This window comes from Arachis hypogaea, chromosome 1 (assembly GCF_003086295.3).
Source record: "Arachis hypogaea cultivar Tifrunner chromosome 1, arahy.Tifrunner.gnm2.J5K5, whole genome shotgun sequence".
Taxonomy (NCBI): domain Eukaryota; kingdom Viridiplantae; phylum Streptophyta; class Magnoliopsida; order Fabales; family Fabaceae; genus Arachis; species Arachis hypogaea.
In genome coordinates, this window is record NC_092036.1 from 19922247 (window position 1) to 19948400 (window position 26154).

Sequence of the window (26154 nt, forward strand, 5' to 3'; positions counted from 1 at the left end):
AGCTGTGCTCCGTCGCCGTTTTGCCACCATTGGAGCCCCTTGGTAAGCTTTAGCCCTGTTCTGGTTTTTTTCTCATCGTTGGTCAAAATCTTGGTTACTATAAGAGTTGTTGCTGAGATTGTTTGTGCCAGGGATTGTTTATCATGAGTTGCTCCGTCGTACGCCACCGTCGGAGCCATCATTTCGCTGCTGCCCCCTTGCTCTGAGCCGTTCCAATGTTGCAGCAAGTGTTGTTATTGTGGCTGCTCGATTTAGTCTCACCTCTTTGGTATGGTAAGCTATTCCTTGATTCAGTTTCGAACTTTAGTATGGTAAGCTATTTGATGGATTGGTGCTGGTTGTTGACTTGTTTATTTCATTGTTGCTGCCTTGCTGGTTGTTCTGTTGAAGTACTGAAACTGCTTCTATTTTGTTTTGTTTTATTTTGTTTTGTTCTGTTGAATTACTGAAACTGCTTCTGCTTGTTCTGCTCCTCTAGTCCCTGGTCCTCTGCCTCTATTGGTCTAGTTCATTTCGGCTGTTCTTCCTCCCCGGTAGTTCTCGGCGTTATGGTTCCCTAGTTGCTGTGCATCGCTTGGTTGTTGGTTTCTGGTTCATCTCGGTTGTTCTTCCTCTATAGCTGTTCTTTTTTCTTGTTTTAATTCGTCTTATGTTTTTCCTATAGCAGCTTTTTCATAGTGTTAGAAATAGTTAGAGCATAGCATCCATTGTTGGAAGCAAACAAAGAATTGGTGGAAGTGCACCCAGCTTAAGAAAAATCTGCGCCTGACTTACCATGCAAAAAGGAGCCAACGCCAAGTAAGGTTTTCCCTGTCTTTTTGTGATCCTGTGTTTTATTTTTTCCCACTGTTGGTGAACTGATCATTGGAGACCTGATTTAATTGGCTATCTTTATATGCTTGACAGTTGAGTAGTTGCTTCCTTATATATATGAAAGATGATAGTATAGAGGGAATATATGGTACTTTGAAGGAGTGTGCTGTCATTAGCAAATCAGCAGGGGGAATTGGTGTTTCTGTTCACAATATCTGTGCCACTGGCAGCTACATACGTGGAACAAATGGGACATCAAATGGTATTGATCAAAGAGGAGGCAAGAGGAAAGGTAATAGTTTATCCATGTTCTATAACTTCCATTTCTAACTGTGTTAATAATGTTACGTTTGTATGAAGAGCATCGTGCGAGAGATCTATTTTATGCACTTTGGGTGCCTGATCTCTTTATGGAAACAAATACAACTATTGTTTTTATGAATAGAATGTTTCAATGAGGTATAGGTTTGAATTTGTGTCCCCTTTGTCTGCAAAAGATAAGGACTGAATCTTATCTCTAAATTTTTAAATGTTTTCTGCTGCTTATTTTGTTTGTTTACATCAAGGTTTCTTGTGGTGGACTGGATGAGTCTATTTTACTAATTAAGAGCTGTCAACAATTCTCACATTATCCTTGTTACAACTTACACGACGAGATGTTTCAAAAGTTCAATTTTGATACGGAATGGGCTGTCAGACTTATATCAAAGATTACAAATGAGAGGATATCCCAATTAAGGGTGATGCCATTGTGAAGCAGGTTATAATCTACTTATTAACATTATCATTCATTATGATATATTTGATTTTGGAAAGAGGGAAGATGTCTGAACCTGTGCTTTTTTACTCATCTTCTCATATAATGACAATTCTTCTTTCATGATACACAGTGGAATCATCACATATGTACAACTCTTGGGGTTGCAAATCAATGCAGAAAAAGTTCTTCTTCAGCATAAGAAAGAGCCTAGTTGAATTTGATGAAGTATTGGAGGTATGTTATGAGGAGACATTTTAAAGACATAGTTGGTTAAGTAATTACTTTGTAGCTTGTTGTCATAATATTCTTGGTTGATTCAAATTCTGTTTGTTGGAACCGTGGACGGTGAAAATATCCAAATTTTAGGGGAGGTTCTGCCGAAATTTTTCTAAACTTTTTGGATAAAACTTAGTGGAAAAATCATAATTAGTTTGGATAAAACTTAGTAGAAAAATTATAATTAGTGTTATATCTTGTTTCTAACTTCTTTTTTTCGGTTTTTCTTATTTACAGGAGTGCTGAAATGGTAACCATATGCTACTTTGAGTGCTCAACAATGTTTTAATGCATAGAGACACTAATCTATGTTAGAACTTTTATGTTTTGGTTGAACTTTGTATGTTAGAACTTTTATGTTTTGGTTGAACTAATCAATGTACTCACTAGCTAATGTTATTTTGTTTCAAGACAATTTTAGCTAAAAAGATCTTGTTTGACTTATGTATATTTTTGCATATTATATACATGTAAACTTGCTTATTATCATTGTTAATATATTAGTTAATTTAAAAAATAATTTAGTAAATTATGTATGTAATTTGTAATAAAAAAAAGTTGTTACAAAATAATTAATTTGCTTTCGTAACTAAAGAAAAATATGTTACAAAATCATGTTACATTTTGTAACAAAATTTTTTGATAGGAAAAAAATTGACTGTCACGAAAAATACCTTCAAGATCAAAAATTGTTACCACTTTTGTAACGGCTTCTGGTTTTTTGTATCAAAAAAATTGTTACAAAATATGGTTTTGAATTGTAACAGTTTCATTTTTCGTTACAAAAACTTTTTGTAACGGGACTTACTGCAATGGACCCTTTTTTTATTACAAAAAACTTTTGTTTCAAAATTTCGACGTTTTGTAACAATATTTTTTTGTTACAAATGCGCCTTTTTCTTGTAGTGTAATAGGATCAAGAATTTCTGAAGTGACCCCTTCAACTTTAATTGAGATCTCAAACCCAAAAATCTCAGTTTTCTTGTACTCAGCGTTTAAGAGGCTTCCAGAGTCAATAGCATCAATGATTTTTCTTGTGTAGGGTAGCTTGATACGGCTACCATAACCATACCTACATTAAACAAATAAATAATCCTATTAAACATGTAATCAACTAAAGCCTTAAAAAGGACAATCATTCCGACGAGGCTTACCTGCCACCAGACCAACCCATCTTAACAAGCCAACCGGTAGCGCCGTGCTTCTCCATCTTCTCAGCAAGCATTGTAGCATACTTTGTTGGGTGTAGCATTATGAAAGCAGCACCAAAACAAGCTGAGAAAGTTGTTGTTGGCTCCTTAATACCATCCTCAGTGCCAGGCACCTAAAGTTATCAATTAAAAAAAACAATCAGCCACCAAAACAAATGCTTTTACAAAAAGAAATAATGCAATAACTTAGAGCACAATTATGAATAATCTTTTTGAATGACCCAATGATTCTAAAGCTACTCAAGATCTAGACAACAATCAATGAAGTGACTAATAGCTCAAACAAGATTCACCATACATTGCACAACAAAATTTACAGCCACAACTAGTGTTTTCAGATTTATAAAGTACACACCTTGTCACAACACCAGCTCCGTTCTCAATCTTTCTGAAAAGTGAAGTTGAAAAAAAAGATGGCAGCTTGCATACTTTCTTGGTAAGTAATTTGAATTCTGGCATGGCAAGTATAACAATTAAATTAAGTTAATTTTTGCTCAACTTCAAGTGAGGTGAGTGTGATTACTTAGGAAACCAGAATGTCAAACTTATTTCAAAATTTTTTCGGTTTTTTCCAGTTACAACACATTGCTCCCTTCAAGCTATCTTCTACTTATAAACATGATATCTCACCATGCATCTGCAGGCCATCCAAGTGATCATGGAATAAATGATCAATTCTTAACATGCATTGTTCTTTCAGTTCATTTGGAGGAGGACGTCCATGTTAAAAGTAGAATTGCAAGCATATACTTATGTTACAAGCATAAATACAGAAGGAAAAAAGAAAATAATAAATGTAGCACCCTTCAAGTTAAAGCTATTGTCAATCCTTTGAAGAATGCAGCATGGTTGTAGTTTTGACAACATAACTAAAGTGATTAATAATGTTATGATTTTTTTATGTGAAAATGAATTAGTATCTCTATTAAGTTCATCTAACTGAATGGAATATCTTCCCTAAGGCATTTAAATTGAGCCAAATTTATTTCAAAGTCAAATTCATAATATAAATAAAGAATCAACCAATAGAAATAATCAACTAAATACAAGAATTAATTAGGTGAGAAAATTAGAAAAATATACTTACATCCATGTCAAACCAAGGTAATAGATCTTTGGGAGTAGATTTGTACAAGATTGAGCATGAAGTATTTGACTCTACAGAGAAGATATTTAAACATTAAAAATAGTCAGATTTTTTTTCTTGACAAGATAATGGTTAAAGGCTAAGCATTTGGTAACAAAATTCTAAAATACTAAAACTTCATACAAGGATCAAGCACAATGGTCTTAAATTCAATTGGATTTAAGAAACATAAACTATTCTGCCCAATTAAACTGGCCAAAATTAACAAATCCATTTTGATAATTAACTAATAAATTTGGATTTAGATTTATGTAAGCAACATTGAGATTATTTTATATGAGTTGACCTTACACCTTTTTAGATTAGTTTTTAATTTAAAATATCAAGAACTTGTTTTAAAATCATATTAAGAATTAAGTAAACTGCATGTTGTTGTTATGACTGAGTCACAACTCCATGAATTTATTTTTAGTAATCACAACAATAACATTAATTTTGGTCCCATTTACTTAATTCTTAATCATTAACACAGTTGACTGAGTCCTACAAGTTCTAGTAAACTAGGATTTTTGGTACCATGATTACCTAGGTATAACTAAATTCTATCAATCTCTTCGTTACTACTATCCAAGCCAAGAATATAGTACCTTGCCATAACTGATTAAGGGATTAACTATCAAATCCCTATCTTTCCCGAACCCAGATAGAACGACTAGCAGCTAGCAACTAAATTTAATAATTTTGACGGAAACCAATTCCAAACATATGATTGCTTGCAGAGATTTCAAAAAAAAAATACAATGACAGAAATTCTATAAGAATGTTTTCGCATTTAGGAAAATTGGCTGCCAAGGCCATGTCAATGGAATTTCAACTACACCAAACTGGCAAAATCGTTCTCCTCCCCAACAGCCAAGTAAATCCAATCCCATAATAAATATATCACAGAGCCAAATTACAACAATCATGAGGCAATTGAGACTATAAGTTAAAACAATATCTACAAACAAGAACCAAAAAAAAGAGCGCAACTTATCACCTCAGCACTCAGCACCAGCTTCACATCTTCTCTGATCTTCAATGGAACACTTGATATTCAACAAAATTACACTTTCAACTCAAACAAGCTCCTCAACCTACCAAAACCCTGAATCGCCATGGATCAGTATTATATTTGGTGGGACTAAAAAAATATAATTATTAAACTTCCAAGACTTCCAATTACACTAAATAAAAGATTAAATCAAAATGCATTTTTCAATTCTCACAAGAATCTAAAACAAGGAACACTAACCTTTTGCTGCATCATTGGTGCACGAAATTGTGATCATCAACAATGGCGCCAAAAACTTGGTAGCGCTCTCAAACGTGAATCACACTTTGTCACAACTAACCAGCAAGTGCACTGGGTCGTCCAAGTAATAAACCTTACGTGAGTAAGGGTCGATCCCACAGAGATTGTTGGTATGAAGCAAGCTATGGTCATCTTGTAAATCTCAGTCATGTGGATTCAAATGATTATGGAGTTTTCGAAAATAAAGATAAATAAAGCATAAAGTAAAGATAGAGATACTTATGTAATTCATTGATAGGAATTTCAGACAAGTGTATGGAGATGCTGTGTTCTTTCTGAATCTCTGCTTTCCTACTGCTTTCATTCAATCCTTCTTACTCCTTTCCATGGCAAGCAGTATGTAGGGCATCACCGTTGTCAATGGCTAATTTCCATCCTCTCAGTGAAAATGGTCCAAATGCTCTTGTCACAGCATAGCTAATCATCTGTTGGTTCTCGATCATGTCAGAATAGAATCCATTGATTCTTTTGCGTCTGTCACCACGCCCAACAATCGCGAGTTTGAAGCTCGTCATAGTCATTCAATCCCTGAATCCTACTCAGAATACCACAGACGAGGTTTAGACTTTTTGGATTCTCAAGAATGGCCATCAAAGGGTTCTAGCTTATACCACAAAGACTCTGATTAAGGAATCCAAGAGATACACGCTCGGTCTAAGGTAGAACAGAAGTGGTTGTTAGTCACGCGTTCATAGGTGAGAATGATGATGAGTGTCACGGATCATCACATTCATCATGTTGAAGTGCAACGAATATCTTAGAACAAGAATAAGCTGAATTGAATAGAAAATAGTAGTGATTGCATTAAAACTCGAGGTACAGTAGAGCTCCACACCCTTAATCTATGGTGTGTAGAAACTTCACCATTGAAAATACATAAGTGATGGTCTAGGCATGGCCAAATGGCCAGCCCCCCTTGAAGGTATAAAATCACATACACTGATTAAAGATCAATCAAAAGACGTCTAATACAATAGTAAAATGTCCTATTTATACTAGACTAGTTACTAGGGTTTACAGAAATAAGTCTAAGTGCAGAAATCCACTTCCGAGGCCCACTTTGGTGTGTGCTTGGGCTGAGCTTGAGCTTTACACATGCAGAGGCTTCTCTTGGAGTTAAATGCCAAGTTGTAACGTTTGTTTGGCGTTTAACTCTGGTTTGTGACGTGTTTCTGGCGTTTTATTCCAGAATATAGCATGAAACTGGCGTTGAACGCCAGTTTGTGTCGTCTAAGCTCGAACAAAGTATGAATCATTATATATTGCTGGAAAGCCCTGGATGTCTACTTTTCAACGCAATTGAGAGCGCGCCATTTGGAGTTCTGTAGCTCTAGAAAATTCATTTCGAGTGCAGGGAGGTTAGAATCCAACAGCATCAGCAGTCCTTTTTCAGCCTGAATCAGATTTTTGCTCAAGTCCCTCAATTTCAGCCAGAAAATACCTGAAATGACAGAAAAACTTGCAAACTCATAGTAAAGTCCAGAAATGTGAATTTTGCATAAAAACTAATAAAAACATCCCTAAAAGTAGCTAGATCCTACTAAAAACTACCTAAAAATAATGCCAAAAAGCGTATAAATTATCCGCTCATCACAACACCAAACTTAAATTGTTGCTTGTCCCCAAGCAACTGAAAATCAAATAGGATAAAAAGAAGTGAATATACTATAAATCTCAAAATATCAATGAATATTAGTTCTAATTAGATGAGCGGGACTTGTAGCTTTTTGCTTTTGAACAGTTTTGGCATCTCAATTTATCCTTTAAAGTTTAGAATGATTGGCATCTATAGGAACTCAGAGTTCAGATAGTGTTATTGATTCTCCTAGTTAAGTATGTTGATTCTTGAACACAGCTACTTTTATGAGTCTTGGCCATGGCCCTAAGCACTTTGTTTTCCAGTATTACCACCGGATACATAAATGCCACAGACACATGATTGGGTGAACCTTTTTAGATTGTGACTCAGCTTTGCTAAAGTCCCCAGTTAGAGGTGTCCAGAGCTCTTAAGCACACTCTTTTTCTTTGGATCACGACTTTAACCACTCAGTCTCAAGCTTTTCACTTGGACCTGCATGCCACAAGCACATGGTTAGGGACAGCTTGATTTAGCCGCTTAGGCCTGGATTTTATTTTCTTGGGCCCTCCTATCCATTGATGCTCAAAGCCTTGGATCCTTTTTACCCTTGCCTTTTGGTTTTAAGGGCTATTGGCTTTTTCTTCTTGCTTTTTCTTTTTCTTTTATATTTTTTTTTGCCATTTTTTTCGCAAGCTTTGTTCTTCACTGCTTTTTCTTGCTTCAAGAATCAATTTTTTTATTTTTCAGATCATCAATAATATTTCTCTTTTTCATCATTCTTTCAAGAGCCAACAATTATAACATTCATAAACAACAAGATCAAAAATATGCACTGTTTAAGCATTCATTCAGAAAACAAAAAGTATTGTCACCACATCAATATAATTAAACTAAATTCAAGGATGAATTCGAAACTCATGTACTTCTTGTTCTTTTGTATTAAAAATATTTTTCATTTAAGAGAGGTGAAGGATTCATGGAATTATTCATAGCCTTAAGACATAGTTGCTAAATACTAATGATCATGTAGTAAAGACACAAACATAGACAAACATATAGCATAAAAATCGAAAAACAGAGAAATAAGAACAAGGAATGAGTCCACCTTAGTGATGGTGGCGTCTTCTTCTTGAAGGACCAATGATGTCCTTGAGCTCCTCTATGTCTCTTCCTTTCCTTTGTTGCTCCTCCCTCAAAGCTCTTTGATCTTCTCTAATCTCATGGAGAATGATGGAGTGCTCTTGGTGCTCTACCCTTAATTGGTCCATGTTATAACTCAAGTCTTCTAGAGAAGTGTTGAGTTGTTCCCAATAGTTGTTTGGAGGAAAATGCATCACTTGAGGCATCTCAGGGATTTCTTGATGATGAGCTTCCTTATGCGTCTCTTGAGATCCATGAGTAGGCTCTCTTGTTTGCTCCATCCTCTTCTTAGTGATGGGCTTGTCCTCTTCAATGAGGATGTCTCCTTCTATGATAACTCCAGCTGAGTAGCATAGATGGCAAATGAGATGAGGAAAAGCTAGCCTTGCCAAGGTGGAGGGCTTTTCGGCTACTTTGTAGAGTTCTAGAGAGATAACTTCATGAACTTCTACTTCCTCTCCAATCATGATGCTATGGATCATGATGACTCGATCCACAGTAACTTCAAATCGGTTGCTAGTGGGGATGATGGAGCGTTGGATGAACTCCAACCATCCTCTAGCCATAGGCTTAAGGTCCGGTCTTCTCAATCGAACCGGCTTGCCTTTAGAGTCTCTTTTCCATTGAGCTCCTTCAACACATATTTCCATAAGGACTTGGTCCAACCTTTGATCAAAGTTGACCCTTCTAGTGTAGGGGCGTGCGTTTTTCTTGCATTATAGGCAAGTTGAACGCCAACCTTATATTTTCTGGACTAAAATCTAAGCATTTTCCCCGAACCATTGTATGATAATTCTTTGGATTCGGGTTCATACTTTGATCATGGTTCTTAGTGATCCATGCATTGGCATAGAACTCTTGAACCATTAATATTCCGACTTGTTGAATGGGGTTGGTCAGAACTTCCTAACCTCTTCTTTGGATCTCATGTCGGATCTCCGGATACTCATTTTTCTTGAGCATGAAAGGGACCTCAGGGATCACCTTCTTCTTGGCCACAACTTCATAGAAGTGGTCTTGATGTGCTTTTGAGATGAATCTCTCAATCTCCCATGACTCAGAGGTGGAAGCTTTTGTCTTCCCTTTCCTCTTTCTAAAGGTTTCTCTGGCCTTAGGTGCAATCAATGGTTATGGAAAAACAAAAAAGCTATGCTTTTACCACACCAAACTTAGAATATTTCTCGCTCTCGAGCAAAAGAAAGAATAGATGAAGAAGAGGATATGGAGGAGAGGGAGAGAGATGTGTATTCGGCCGAGGGGGAGAAGAAAGGGTTGTGTTGTGTGAAAATGAAGAAGAATGGAGGGGTTTATATAGTGGAGGTAGAGGGGGTAGGTTCGGTTATTTAGGGTGGATTTGGGTGGGAAAGAGAATTTGAATTTGAAGGTAGGTGGGGTTTATGGGGAAGAGTGGATGGATGTGAGTGGTGAAGAGGTGATGGGGAAGAGAGATTGAGGTGATTGGTGAAGGGTTTTTGGGGAAGAGTGTTATTGGGTTGTGTGAAAAAGAGAGAGGGTGAGTTGAGGTAGGTAGGGATCCTGTGGGGTCCACAGATCCTGAGGTGTCAAGAATTTATCATTCCTGCACCAATTAGGCGTGTAAAATGCCCTCTGCTTGCAATCCTGGTGTTAACGCCAAATTGATGCTTGTTTCTGGCGTTAAACGCCAGCTCTATGCTTGTTTTGGGCGTTCAACGCCAGTCTGTAGCATGTTTCTGGCGTTGAACGCCAGTTCCATGCTTGTTTCTGGCGTTTAACGCCAGCTCTCCTCAGGGTGTAATCCTGTCGTTTAAACGCCAGACTGCTGCTTGTTTTTGGCATTCAACGCCAGATTCATGCCCTGTTCTGGCGTTGAACGCCAACCAGATGCTCCTTACTGGCGTTTAAACGCCAGTAAGCTCTTCCTCCAAGGTGTGATTTTTCTTCTATTATTTTTTATTCTGTTTTTAATTTTAGTATTTGTTTTGTGACTCCACATGATCATGAACCTAATAAAATATAAAAGAACAATAAAAATATAAATAAATAAAAATTAGGTTGCCTCCCAATAAGCGCTTCTTTAATGTCAATAGCTTGACAGTGAGCTCTCATGGAGCTTCACAGATCATCAGAGCCTTGTTGAGACCTCCCAACACCAAACTTAGAGTTTGAATGTGGGGGCTTCTCAACACCAAACTTAGAGTTTGGTTGTGGCCTCCCAACACCAAACTTAGAGTTTGATTGTAGGGGCTTTGTTTGACTCTGTAATGAGAGAAGCTTATCGTGCCTCTTTTTCATGTTTACAGAAGGATACCCTTGGGCCTTAAACACAAGGTAGTCCCCATTCAATTAAAGGACTAATTCTCCTCTGTTAACATCAATCACAGCTCCTGCTGTGGCTAGGAAGGGTCTTCCAAGGATGATGCATTCATCCTCTTCCTTCCTAGTGTCTAAGATTATGAAATCAGCAGAGATGTAAAGGCCTTTAACCTTCACTAACACGTCCTCTACCATTCCATAAGCTTGTCTTATTGACTTGTCTGCCATCTCTAATGAGAAAGTGGCAGTTTGTACCTCAAAGATTTCAAGTTTCTCCATTACAGAGAGTGGCATAAGATTTATACCTGACCCAGGTCACACAGAGCCTTTTCAAAGGTCATGGTGCCCATGGTACAAGGTATTAAGAATTTACCAGGATCTTGTTTCTTTTGAGGTAAAGTTTGCTGAACTCATCTATCTAGTTCACTAATGAGTAAGGAAGGTGTATCTTCCCAAGTCTCATTACCAAACAACTTGGCATTCAGCTTCCTGATAGCTCCTAGATATTGAGAAACTTGCTCTCCAGTTACATCTTCATCCTCTTCAGAGGAAGAATAGTTTTCAGAGCTCATAAATGGCAGAAGGAGGTTTAATGGAATCTCTATGGTTTCTATGTGAGCCTCAGATTCCTCTAGGTCCTCAATAGGGAACTCCTTCTTGTTTGGGAGACGTCCCATGAGGTCTTCCTCATTGGGATTCACGTCCTCCCCTTCCTCTCTAGGTTCGGCCATTTTGATTATGTCAATGGCCTTGCACTCTCTTTTTGGATTCTCTTCTGTATTGCTTGGGAGAGTACTAGGAGGAGTTTAAGTGATTTTCTTACTCAGCTGGCCCACTTGTGCCTCCAAATTTCTAATGGAGAACCTTGTTTCACTCATGAAACTTAAAGTGGCCTTAGACAGATCAGAGACTATGTTTGCTAAGCTAGAGGGGCTCTTCTCAGAATTCTCTGTCTATTGCTGAGAAGATGATGGAAAAGGCTTGCTATTGCTAAGCCTGTTTCTTCCACCATTATTAAAGCCTTGTTGAGGCTTTTGTTGATCCTTCCATGAGAAATTTAGATGATTTTTCCATGAGAAATTATAGGTGTTTCTATAAGGTTCACCCATGTAATTTACCTCTGCCATTGCAAGGTTCTCAAGATCATAAGCTTCTTCTTCAGAAGATGCCTCTTTAGTACTGTTGGATGCATTTTGCCATCTATTCAGACTTTGAGAAATCATGTTGACCTTCTGAGTCAACATTTTATTCTGAGCCAATATGGCATTCAGAGCATCAATTTCAAGAACTCCCTTCCTCTGAGGCATTCCATTACTCACAGAATTTCTCTAAGAAATGTACATAAATTGGTTATTTGCAACCATGTCAATAAGTTCTTGAGCTTCTGCAGGCATTTTCTTTAGGTGAATGGATCCACCTGCAGAATGGTCCAGTGACATCTTAGAGAACTCAGATAGACCATAATAGAATATATCCAAAATAGTCCACTCTGAAAGCATGTCAGATGGACACCTTTTGGTCATCTGCTTGTATCTTTCCCAAGTTTCATAGAGGAATTCACCATCTTTCTGTTTGAAGGTCTGAACATCCACTCTAAGCTTGCTCAGCTTTTGAGGAGGAAAGAACTTAGCCAATAAGGCCGTGACCAGCTTATCCCAAGAGTCTAGGCTATCTTTAGGTTGTGAGTCCAACCATGTTCTAGCTCTGTCTCTTACAACAAAAGGGAAAAGCATGAGCCTGTAGACTTCAGGATCTACTCCATTAGTCTTAATAGTCTCACAGATCTGTAAGAACTCAATTAAAAACTGATAGGAATCTTCTGATGGAAGTCCATGAAACTTGCAGTTCTGTTGCATTAGAGCAACTAGTTGAGGTTTCAGCTCAAAATTATTTGCTCCAATGGCAGGGATTGAGATGCTTCTTCCATCAAATTTGGAAGTAGGTGTAGTGTAGTCACCAAGCATCCTTCCTTTTCAAAAATTTCTGTAAGTTTGTCTCTGGATTGTTGTAATTTAGCTTCTCTTAGTTTCCTCTTCAGAGTCCTTTCAGGTTCAGGATCTGCTTCAACAAGAATATTCTTGTCCTTGCTCCTGCTCATATGAAAAAAAAGAAGGGAACAGAAAATAATAATAGGGATCCTCTTTACCACAGTAGAGAGATTCCTTTATGTTAGTAGAAGAAGAAAAGAATAGAAGAAGGAAAAGAGGAAAATTCGAACTCAGAGAGGAAGAGGGGGTTCGAATTTTAGGATGAAGAGAAGTGTTAGTAATTAAATAAATAAATAGAAAGAGATGAGAGAGAGAATTTCGAAAATTAATTTTGAAAACGGGTTAGTGATTTTTGAAAATTAAGAGAAGAATTAAAATTAAAATTAAAATTTGAAACAATTAGTTAATTAAAAGAATTTTGAAAAAGAGGGAAGTGATTTTCGAAAATTAGAAAGAGAAAAGTAGTTAGGTGGTTTTGAAAAAGATAAGAAACAAACAAAAAGTCAATTAGTTAGTTGAAAAAGATTTGAAAATCAATTTTGAAAAGATAAGAAGTTAGAAAAGATTTTTTAATCAATTTTGAAAAAGATATGATTTGAAAAAGATATTTTGAAAAGATATGATTGAAAAAGATATTTTGGAAAAGATTTGATTTTTAAAACTAAAATTGATTACTTGACTAACAAGAACTAAAAGATATGACTCTAGAATTTAAAGATTGAACTTTTCTTAACAAGAAAGTAACAAACTTCAAATTTTTGAATCAATCACATTAATTGTTAGTAAAGTTTTCGAAATTTTGAAATAAAGATAAGAAAAAGATTTTGAAAATAAATTTTAAAAATTTTTGAAAATAATAAAAAAAATGAAAAAGATTTTGAAAAGATAAGATTTTTAAAATTGAAAATTTGACTTGACTTATAAGAAATAGCTAAGTTTTAAAATTTTTTGACTAAGTCAACTTAAATTTTCGAAAATTATGAGAAAAATAAGAAAAAGATATTTTTTATTTTTGAATTTTTAATGAAGAGAGAGAAAAACAACAAAAATGACTCACAACATGAAAATTATGAATCAAAACACATGATGCATGCAAGAACACTATGAATGTCAAGATGAACACCAAGAACACTTTGAAAATTTTTCAAGAAAAGAAAAACATGCAAGACACCAAACTTAGAAATTATCAATGCTTAGACACTATGAATGCAAAAATGCATATGAAAAACAACAAAAAACACAAAACAAGAAAACATGAAGATTAAACAAGAAGACTTGTCAAGAACAACTTGAAGATCATGAAGAACATATGCATGAATTTTCGAAAAATGCTTAAATTTTTAAAAACATGCAATTGATACCAAACATAAAATTTGACTCAAGACTCAAACAAGAAACACAAAATATTTTTTGATTTTTTGATTTTTTGATTTTATTAATTTTTTTGGTTTTTTTTTTCGAAAATAATTTTTGGAAAAACGAAAACAAAGAAAATTTTTTTGAAAAAATATTTTTGAAAACTTTTTGAAAAGAAAATTACCTAATCTGAGCAACAAGATGAACCGTCAGTTGTCCAAACTCGAACAATCCCCGGCAACGGTGCCAAAAACTTGGTGTTGTTGCCGGAATCTTAAATAATCCCTGGCTCCAAACTCGAACAATCCCCGGCAACGGCGCCAAAAACTTGGTGCACGAAATTGTGATCATCAACAATGGCGCCAAAAACTTGGTAGCGCTCTCAAACATGAATCACACTTTGTCACAACTCCGCACAACTAACCAGCAAGTGCACTGGGTCATCCAAGTAATAAACCTTACGTGAGAAAGGGTCGATCATGTCGGAATATAATCCATTGATTCTTTTGCGTCTGTCACCACGCCCAACAATCGCAAGTTTGAAGCTCGTCACAATCATTCAATCCCTGAATCTTACTCGGAATACCATAGATAAGGTTTAGACTTTTTGGATTCTCAAGAATGGCCGCCAAAGGGTTCTAGCTTATACCCCAAAGATTCTGATTAAGGAATCCAAGAGATACACGCTCGGTCTAAGGTAGAACAGAAGTGGTTGTTAGTCACGCGTTCATAGGTGAGAATGATGATGAGTGTCATGGATCATCACATTCATCATGTTGAAGTGCAACGAATATCTTAGAACAAGAATAAGCTGAATTGAATAGAAAATAGTAGTGATTGCATTAAAACTCGAGGTACAGTAGAGCTCCACACCTTTAATCTATGGTGTGTAGAAACTCCCACCATTGAAAATACATAAGTGATGGTCTAGGCATGGCCGAATGGCCAGCCCCCCTTGAAGGTCTAAAATCGCATACACTGATTAAAGATCAATCAAAAGACGTCTAATACAATAGTAAAATGTCCTATTTATACTAGACTAGATACTAAGGTTTACAGAAATAAGTCTAAGTGCAGAAATCCACTTCCGGGACCCACTTTGGTGTGTGCTTGGGCTGAGCTTCAGCTTTACACGTGCAGAGGTTTCTCTTGGAGTTAAACGCCAAGTTGTAACGTCTGTTTGGCGTTTAACTCTGGTTTGTGACGTGTTTCTGGTGTTTTACTCCAGAATACAGCATGAAACTGGCGTTGAACGCCAGTTTGCGTCGTCTAAGCTCGAAAAAAGTATAGACCATTATATATTGCTGGAAAGCCCTGGATATCTACTTTCCAACGCAGTTGAGAGCGTGCCATTTGGAGTTTTGTAACTCCAAAAAATCCATTTCGAGTGCAGGGAGGTCAGAATCCAACAGCATCAGCAGTCCTTTTTCAGCCTGAATTAGATTTTTGCTCAGGTCCCTCAATTTCATCCAGAAAATACCTGAAATCATAGAAAAATACACAAACTCATAGTAAAGTCCAGAAATGTGAATTTTACATAAAAACTAATAAAAACATCCCTAAAAGTAGCTAGATCCTACTAAAAACTACCTAAAAACAATGCCAAAAAACGTATAAATTATCCGCTCATCAATCATTCCTAAGATTAGGGTCAAAAAGTTTAACCATATTAACATATTCACCTGATCATGAGAAAAAGAAGTTAACATGATAATTAGTCATGCTGCTTGACTTTATCTTTTGACACGTAAATATCAATGAAAAATAAAATAAGGAACACTAACCTTTTGCTGAAAGAAGAAAATGAGTGATTTTGATAGCCTTTCAATGCTTTTGCAACTTTCCTTGCACAAGCTTGACAATGCATATCAACCTTAAGTACTATTTCTTCTGCTGGAGACTCTTCTTCTTTCTTTTCTTCATTCTTCTTCTCCTCTTCCTCTTTTTTGCTCTTTTCTTTCTTTTTCTCCTCCTCCTTCTTCTTCTCCTATAACACCAAAACACAAAACCTCATTTAATTTAAATTCATGTACCAAATGAAGAAATAGAAAATAAAGAAACAAAATGAATGAAAGTAGAGTGTATAGAGAATTCTTACTTCACCCATTTCTATGGTTCTGCTTCAAAATTATTTGCAACTAAGAAATTAGAAATTTGAATAAAAACAGAAAGTACTTGACTTGAAATATATAAAATTTCACTAATTGGAGGAAGTTGCATGAGATAGAAACAAGTAAAACAAGTGATTGAATAAAAGCAAAAAAAGAATGAAGGGAAGTGAGAGGTGTTACGTTGAAGAAGAAGAGCCAAGCAGTAGATTCTCCCTAAGAGGCTGAAAAGAGATCCTGCCAAGGAACCTGACGACACAATTACCCTGAAGTATTTGCAATATTTGCATGGCAAGGATGAAAACAGCAATGTTTGCAACCACAAACATGGGCACAAGCCATGATATCCAATGAGTCTCTGGATCATAAGCAATGAATAAGACCACCACTGCATACAATCTTTGGCATTATGCTTTTCCCTTCCAACCGAGATATCACAAGAAAGAATCCACTTGCTATTGCCTCTTCATACAGTTCTCTTAACCCTGCACCTTAAGCTATTGAATCTCTTATCACTAAGTATATGTACATAAAACCCTGCAATAATAATGCTTTAATTAGCAACAAGAACAAGTTCTTTAGTTCACACAATTCCACAAGTGTTGCTTACCTCTTTAGTTTGCTTAATTCATAGATCCAGTTTAACTACATATAGGTGGTTCAACTTTTTAATAAATATCATATACGAGGATAAAAATGATTTGGTGGAACTACACCTAACCAAAATAGGTGTAGTTCGATAATTTGGAGAGATAAATTACAGCAATAACCAAATAGAAATCCTACCAAACCACAATGACTAACAGAAAAGATGAAAATTCAATAAGTAAATAGAAATAAATAGAGCAATTAATATTATGAGCAATATTCATGAAGATTACTTAAATAATACACAATACTTTCCTTACTTACTTGAAATCTGTAATTGAATTTTAAGTTAGTGCTCTACCTTTTCCTAATACTAAGCAAGAAATTGGTTTTTCTTTCTTTCTTTTAAGTTTTATTTTATCTAATCACATTATAAAAATGTGACAAACTAGTTAAGCTGAAGTAATTGATGAATTGATTATGCTAATTAGGTTTAACAAATGCAAATTCAGAATTTTATGATAAAAATAGTAGATACAAAAATTACAAAAATAAATATAATAATCAGAGAGAGACAAAGAAGAACTTACAAGAAGCTATGACGGCGACATGCTTTGGCATCGGGCTCACAGTGACGGCGACCGGTAAAGACATTGCAGCGACGAGTCTGTGGAAGAAGAAGAACTTACATGCAGATTCACAAATCACAATGAGAGAGAGAGAGAGAGAGAGAGAGAGAGAGAGAGGAACTCACATGAAAAGGATGGCGCAGCAGCGGGTTCGGCAGAGGAAAAGAAGAAGAAGAAGCTCTGCTCTCAGGCGGAGGAATAGAAGTAGAAGAAAAAGCTCTGCTCTCAGGCGGAGAAAAAGAAAAAGAAGAAGAAGCTCTGCTCTCAGGCGGAGGCCGACGGATTTTCTCAGGCACGGAGAAGAAGAAGCTCTGTTCTCTGCCTCTCTACGTGACTGTGATTCCGTCTCTTGTCTCTATTCTCAGGCGTTGGAGGAAAAGAAGAAGCCAAGTCTGAACTCTGATTCTATAAAGGTTTGGGGTTAAATTTGGGGGAAATGAGTGAACAGGGATGCGGGAAGCCAAATGCGGGAGTGATGTTTTGTTTATAAAAATCCACAGCTCTTGCGTCGATTTTAGTTAAAATAAAAATCAACACTCCAGTCGTCTATTTTATGTAATAAATCTATACCGTTCATTCACCTTAAAAAAGAGATCTCTATCGTCTAAATTTATCAACGGCAAAGGTTATCAAAATTTTAATTATTAAAATAGACAACAAGTTCGTCGATTTTAAAGAAAAAAATTTTTCATCCACTCTTTTGTCGATAATGCGACGATATAACGAAGAGGTTAGAAAGTTACCAAAAGTATAGACGACATCGTCGTCGATTTTAATATTTTATTTTTAATGATCTCTTTTTCATTTTATCGACGACAAGCCGTCGAAAATTATCGACGAAAAATTTGGCCGTCTATTTTTGGCATCGATAATTACCATGTTTCTTGTAGATCCTTCTCTGTGTCACCACGCTGCACGCGTCTTCTTCTATTTCTTCTGCGTCACTTTACTGTACACGTCTTCCTCAGCATTTTGAACCACTATCTCTCTGACCGTTTGCCACCTACCCGGCAGTTTACCATCCTCCTTTCAGTTTGTCACTCTTCCAGCAGTTTTATCTGTATTTTTCTTTCAACAATTCTATCTGTGTTTCATTTCAATAATTTCAACTGTTTTATTTTTGGCAATTTTTTTTAGTTTTTTTATTATGTTTTTTTTTCAATAAATTTCACACTCAAGTTGATATTTAAAGTTGAGAAGTATATTAAAATAATGATAAATAGTTGAGAGTTAATAGTTAATAGATAAATATTTATAAAGTTAGTTGGTAATATCTTTATATATATATATAACTTAATTTTTGTATCAAACAATAACAACATATACAATATAAGTTCTTCTGTTATCTTTTCTTAGATTTCTCTTAGATTTAACTATTTTAATTAAATTTTGATTGAAAATCGAAAATTTTAAATTTCTAATTTTACCGATTAATAATTAACGAGTTGAATTTTCAAAACCGTGAGTTTTCCTCGTTAAGGAGTTCGTAATGAAGGAAATTAGGGGGAAAATGAAACAAATTGGAGTGCACAGAGGATCTTAATCCTAAACTGGATAATCTGATAATAATCACAACAGCTAAAAAAAAGTAGTAATAAATTAATGATATGATACTAAAAAACTTGCATTGAATGCAGAAAATTATGAAAACATTACTCTTTTTGTTAGTATCAGCTAATAAGGATCTCTGTCTTATACTCTTTTCCATAGGCAGGAATGCAAGATAGTTAAATTAACGATAATGTGTCCAGCTGTATAGACCAATGTCTTAACTATCAACAGTCAAACTACGATGGTTCCGCGTAATAAAAGAATCCTGTTTCATTACTCTTCCTAGCTAAGTAGCTAATATAATAATGCTATTTGTATATAATTTTATTTTTTTATATCTTTTTTATAATTAGTGGCCAGAGATAAATAAAATCTGGAGTATTGAGAACAAGAAAGACTAATTTAAGAAACTACACTAGCCAATTAAACTAGTCTGATCTGAATTGGCATTTTGTGCGTGTATGTATAATTATAATGTAAAATGTACACATTATTTGTGTTGTCATTATTAAATTAGATATTAGATGAGATATAAATTTTACTTGAATTTAAATGTTTTAAAGTAGATAAAAAGAAGATATTCATTTGGTAATTTACTGTAAGTTAGATGTGATCCAAAAATAAAAGTAGATTTATTTTTCGTAGTTGTAGAACATAGATTTATAGATATACGAAGTTGTATTAGTTTTTTTTTTCATCTTCACGAAATTAGATTACAGCTATAAAAAATTCTGTCGCTCAAGTCAATAATAATCTAAAAGATATAAGAATTAGGATAAATAATATATCTTGTACATATGTTGAATCATTTATTTACTGTATTTAAAATATCAAATAAAAAAGAATCTAAATATTTCCATAAAAAATATATACAAAATTTTATATGAATACAATTCAAATTATATTTTTTTATTGTCCAGTATACTCCAAAAAGAATATTTTGGGTCAACCACAACTTTAAGTCAAATCTAAAATCCAAACTGTAACAAGATAGTAAAAGTAGATTTGGCCTCTTTTCATCATTATCACATGTGCATAGTCACCTACTTAGAACATGAAAATTGATGAAATTCTTTAACAATTAACCTGAGTTTATTTTTATTGGTTTTTTTGTTTTAGCAAAGACAATAAAATTAATTAGAAATTATTCTTATTGAGTACATACAAAAACAAAATACTATACTATATATATGAACTCAAGTACAATTTAATCCGTGAGCACCCATAGAATATGATTTCAAAGGGAGTTGATAACTTGATAATGACTAAAACTACTCTATTATTAACGGGGTGTAGGATAGGACCCCATTGCAACGAAAGTGTCACTCGAAAAGAACACTTTTACTATTATTTGTTTAATTTTGTCGCCAAGGCATAGGGAGAAGCCAAGGATAGTAACATTAACAACGTGCATGCCAGACCAGATTCTTCTCGATCGTGCTTAACATTTTAGCAGCCACTTGCTTTTTTGAAAAAGAAAACACGACCGATATATAAAAGAAACGAAATCATGTATTGTATATTTAGCAACCTTTCGACCAGTAAGAACAATATACCCATTTGGCTTGCTTATTTATATATTTAGGTTCAATTATTTGAGTATATTTTCACTATTGATGTGGAAAACAATACACGCAACCTCTTATTTAAATTACAGGTGAAAAATTAATTTTATATTTGTAATTCTGGACTAATATAATATAAAGTTCTCTAGCTACTTATATTACTTGTCAAAATTTCTTTGAATAATAAAGAATATTTTTCTTTTCATTGCGTTACAATTCTTTAAATATGTTTAAAGTGAATTGTGATGCAAACCTTAAGATTAAGAATGATCGAAAAGATTTTAGGTGTTTTTCAAAATGATTTGGATAATTAATTGTTGAACTACTCAGCTTTTATTCTTGAAAATAACATTCTTAGGTGTAAAATTTTTGCTATTTGACGTGGTCTCTTCACTACAACAGAAGTAGAAGTTAGCGGCGACAAATTTAGATTAGTTTAAAAAAATGCCATTATCTGATGATTTTGGGACAATTGCTATAACGGTTTAGTTCCCCAACCACCATATCGTTCAATTTATGACAGATTTGGAATAAACTGCCGAAATTATCATCTATTCTATTTATTAGATAAAGAGAAAAAAAAATCCAATCTTCATTTTCATTTTCTTTGTTACATCTAGCGAAAATCCCCATTCTTCTTCATCTCCATCTCAATCGAAGGATACCTAGGCTTCTTTTTCTCCCTTTTCTCGAATGGCATCATCACGGCCTTTTCTGTCGAAATTGGTTGACCTGGACCTCACAATCGTCTCAGCCAAGCACCCCAAAAATGTGAACTGGAAGAACGGTGTTCTCAAACCCTACGACGTGTTCTGGGTCGGCCCTAATCGCCGATTGGCCACTAAATCTGACTCCATAAAACCCGTCTAGAGCAAAGAGTGTAGGAGCAGATGTGGAGGTATTTGGTCAATTTTCACTCTTATTTCTGTAAAATGCAACTGTTAGAAACAAGAGACTAAACTAGAGAAAGAATTTGTATATTATTGAGTGTATTGTCTATTCAAGTTTTGTGGAATGATACAATATAGAAGGATATTTATAGGTGCAAAGAGAATCGAAATAATAAAGACGTAATCTCCTATAATAAATATTCAGATATACTAAATAATACTAATTGATCCTAATTGATCCTAATTATATTCTAACATCCTTCCTCAAACTCAAGTGACAACTTGAGTTTGAAACTTATTTAAAACAACGAAATAAAGAGAAAAAAACTGCATAAACTGATAAAACGGGTGCAGACAGAACTGCCGGAAGGAAGCGCAGATAGAACTGCCGCTTGTCTGAATGAAGTGCAGATAGAACTGCCGCTAGTCTGAAGGGAGCGCAAACAGAACTGCCGCTTGTCTGAAGGAAGCGCAGACGGAACTGCCGCTTGTCTGAAGGAACCGCGGATGGACTGCCGCTATCTGACGAAAGTGCAGACGGAACTGCCGAAAAGAAACGCAGACGGAACTGCCACAAGGAAACACAGACGGAACTGCCACGAGAAAACACAGATGGAACTACCATGAGAGAACACAAACAGAACTACCATGAGAGAACGCAGATGGAACTGCCACGAGAGAACGCAAATAAAAATGCCACAAGAGAACGCAAACGGAACTATCAAAAGAGAGTGAAAACTATATGATTTCTTCATGAGAATAGGTAAGCAGCGAATGACAATGGTGTTTGATCATTCGACTCGAAAAAAAAAACCAAGACAGAGAGAATAGACTAATCGGTGAGGTGAAAAAGTATCAAAGGAGTGATAAAAGGAAGGGGAAAATGGCATAGAAAAAAAAGTGTAAAAGCTACGGTGATTTCACCGCAAGGAAAACAACTTCTCCTCTTCAAGGAGGATGCCATGGCTCTGATACCATGTTAGAAATAAGAGACTAAACTAGAGAAAGGATTTGTATATTATTGAGTGTATTGTCTATTCAAGTTGTGTGGAATGATACAATATAGAAGGATATCTATAGGTGCAAAGAGAATCGAAATAATAAAGACGTAATCTCCTATAATAAATATTTAGATATACTAAATAATACTAATTGATCCTAATTATATTCTAACAGCAACAATCTGTAAGTATTTGATTTTATTGATACATGCAAATATTACGCTTCTTAGGTTGCTGATGGAGAAGGGTTACCCTTCAATGTGATGCAGAATTAATTTGGATGTGGAAGGATCAGATCGAGGCATTTAACTCATCGTTCGACGTGGTTTTGGAAATGGATGTGGTTTACATCGAGGAGTCAATACAACACTTGATTTCTGCCATGAAAACCCCGGTGTCCAAAGACGGCATCGTGTTGCTTGGGTACCAGGTGAGGTCTCCGGAGGCGCACAAGAAGTTCTGGGAGATGTGTGATGAGGTTTTTGATATCGAAAGGGTCCCTTGTGACCACCTGCATCCTGAATATGCGTATGAGGAGACTGATATTTTTCTCTTGCAGAAGAAGAAGAAGAAGAAGTGATTTCGGTAAGCTTTATAAATGAATTTTTAGAAATGCTTGAACTTGTTCACTCCTATGTCCTCCAAATTGAATTTACTAGTTGAGTTTTACCAAGTTTTGTATACATTAGGAACTCATTGTAGATAGATTATTTTAATAGGGTAATTAACAAAGTTTTACAATTCCCTTATAGGTCTTGGTAATAAGTAAATCTTAGACCTTGAGGATGTTCCACAACTAGATTCCAGAGATAGTGTTGTTAAAGCTTTTCTAGCTCTCAAGGAAAAGGTTAAAGCAGATTGTGGTGGAACTAACCATATAACTACTCTTAAGCTTGTGAAATTGTTAGTAGTTTCAGCATGGAAAGAGATTTTGATCACTGCATTTCTTGCATTGCTGAACACTTTTGCTTCTTATGTTGGTTCTTATCTTATTGATACTTTTATTCAATTTCTTGATGGAAAACAACTCTATGAAAATCAAGGCTATGTTTTAGTTTCTGCATTTTTTGTAGCAACGATTGTTGAATGTCTTTCACAAAGGCATTGGTTCTTTAAGTTGCAGCAAATTGGAATTCGAATCAGAGCACTGCTTGTGACAATGATCTATACAAATCATTAACCCTTTCTTGTCAATAAAAAAAGGGACATACTTAAGGGGAGACAATCAACTTGATGATGGTTAATGCTGAAAGAAAAGGTGTTTTTAGTTGGTACATGCATGATTTATGGCTAGTAATATTGCAAGTTTCATTAGCATTATTGATTTTGTATAAGAATCTTGGCATTGCTTGAATGCTGCATTTTTTGCAACAGTTTTTGTAAATGTTGGCAAATGTCCCTTTAGGATCATTGCAAGAGAAGTTCCAAAACAAAGTTGATGAAATCAAAAGATACAAGAATGAAGGCAACATTAGAGGTTCTTAGGAACATGAGGATTCTCAAATTACAAGGATAGATGGGAAATAAAATTTCTAGCTAAGATAACACAACTCAGAAAGACTAAACAAATGTGGCTAAAAAAATTCGTTTACACTTTAGCCATGACCACATTTGTGTTTTGGGGTGCTCCAACATTTGTTTCTGTTGTTACTTTTGGCACCTGTATGCTTGTAGGGATATGTTGCTCAATCACCATAGATGCAAAGTGAGAAAATTGAAGATAATCAAACTGAAGCTGCAGCAAAAGAAGGTAGCAATTCAAGTTCTTCATCTTCTACGTTCCATGATGCAAATGAGAATAAAGCAAATTAGGGAACCCAGAGTGGTTCTTGTCTATCTCCAAGGCTCCTTTTCATGCAAGAAGAGGTTGGTTTTCACTCCCTTTAACATGATTCACCTGCTTTTATATGATTTACTTTCCTATCTTTTTCGTTTGGGCATATCTTAGTGCATAGACTAATTGTATTCTATAAAATGTTCATTATTCAACCATTCATGGATGTTCCAATGTTTGCTTCCTTATTCCGTTGTAGTAAAGTTACTTATTTCATAAATCTTTCATTCTACCCAATAAATTACATTCTCTATAAGAATATAAATAAAATGTATCACTAACTATAAACTAAAAGATGTGCATTTAATTACATTCAGCTACGGGTCTTCTAGTATGCCCAAGTTGATGTAAGAAATAGAACATGGTCCTAAGTGCTTAGTTTCTTTCATATTTGTTACAATCTTACAATATCGCTATATTAGGCATGTGGCAGTTCCTTGATAGCCAAGATATTTGTTTGTAATGAATGATTCTTGGGTTATGCTAATGTTAGACTTCACAAATGCTTTATCCAAGAATATGACACTGTTACATTATTGGGCCATGTATGATAGGTTACAAGGAGACACAGGCGATACCATCACAAATGTATATGGTTGTTTCATCCTTTGAACTAAAGAGGCCCAAATGATGCTTATTGAACTACAAGCGGAGGTGACGGCCGAGAAATTAAGAAGGAAGGCAGTAAAGGATGAAGTAGCAGCAGAGAAATTAGGATATATGTGATAGTTTATTTTTCAGTATATGTTTAGTTTAAGTTAACTATGCAGCATTTTTTATTAGCCAAATACTTTACTTTTTTTGTAACTATTAAAATACTTTATTGATATTAAAATAAATATGTTAGTTTGTTTCGTAGTTAAATATTCATGAGTTTTCGGCATCAATCTAGACTTTTAGAGAATATCGATAAGATTTTTAAAATAAAAAAACTCCAAAAAAATATCCCCAGGTTAATAAACGAAATCAAACTAAAATATTATATTTAAAAAAAATAGGAGCTACAAATAGCAGCAGTTTTAAACCGTCGCAAATAAATTTTATAAAAAACGCTGTAGCAAATCGCAGCGGTTAAAGAGCCTCGCAAATTTGTAGAAGAAATCACTCTTGATAATCTAGCGGCGGTTTACTAATCAAGCCGATGTAAAATAACTTATTTGTGGCAGTTATGCCAGCGGTTGCTGAAAAATGCCGCCTGCACCTTTATGCACTGCGGCTGTCGTTTCGCTGGCATTCTGTTTATAGACGGTTTAAAACCGTCGTAAATCGGCAAATAAACCGCCACAATTATCCGTTCCTCTTGTAGTACTTATTGACTTGGAAGCATAGTTGCAGACATAGTAGTTAGAATTTCGATTTAACTCTTAAAATCTTTTGATTTTTTGATTTGACGATTTGAATTTGGTTACGATTTCACATTTACGTAGTTAATTTAGTTTTTTCAATTTCACGTAAATTCTCGATTTTCTCTATTTTACAGGGATGTCATCTGCGAGATGGAACAGTCTAAAAATTTTTCTTCTAATTTAACAGGAAAAATCTCTGATGTTTAATTTAAAAAAAATAAAGACTTACTCATAAAGATTAAAGATTTATTAAGAAAAATTAGACTGCAAATGTAACGCTTATTCAGCGCACATGTTGCTGTGAATTTTATGATGAAACAAGCTGTTTAAAATTATTTTTCTCGAATAGAGTACAATGACTTTATCCTTAAAATGAGTTAGACATTATTGTTCAATACAAAAAAAGGGATAAGTATTATTTTGGTCCCTAAAGTTTAGGGTCAAAATTAAATTCGTCCCTAATCTTATTTTTTATTTAAAATCGTCCCCAACATTTTACTAGTAAAAATATTATTGTCAAATTAGATTTTTCACTAGTAAATGCGTTGGTAATATTTGGAGGGAAGAACGGAAAATTTAGTGCGTTTTGTATCGTTGGATTATCTGCAGATAAATCCACCGAAAAATCTCACTTAATGGAACACTGCGCTTTGTTGCGTGCGATGGGGTTACTGATGATTGGATTTTTGACGGTTTAGAATTTCACTAATGAAATCTCGTTGTAAAGTATAGTTTCTAAACCAAACAATAATCCTTTCATACAAAAAGTTGTTTGTCACTAGT

The 26154-nt window shown here is 34.9% G+C and overlaps 1 protein-coding gene and 1 long non-coding RNA gene across 2 annotated transcripts; both read left to right on the forward strand.

The window, feature by feature from the left end:
* The first annotated feature begins 213 nt into the window (after positions 1–213).
* On the forward strand, positions 214–1833 carry LOC112743997 (uncharacterized). Its single transcript, XR_003172714.2, has 3 exons — positions 214–798; positions 907–1105; positions 1704–1833. It is a non-coding gene; the product is annotated as an uncharacterized lncRNA (long non-coding RNA).
* A 20638-nt stretch (positions 1834–22471) lies between these two features.
* Positions 22472–22771, forward strand: LOC112702933 (uncharacterized). The gene has a single exon (XM_025754208.1). It carries the CDS (start codon positions 22472–22474, stop codon positions 22769–22771), a length of 300 nt encoding a protein of 99 aa, XP_025609993.1.
* Positions 22772–26154: the final 3383 nt, after the last annotated feature.

Excerpts from the sequence above, each read along its gene's own strand:
- LOC112702933 (XM_025754208.1), top strand. The coding sequence starts at position 22,472 with ATGTGGAAGGATCAGATCGAGGCATTTAACTCATCGTTCGACGTGGTT.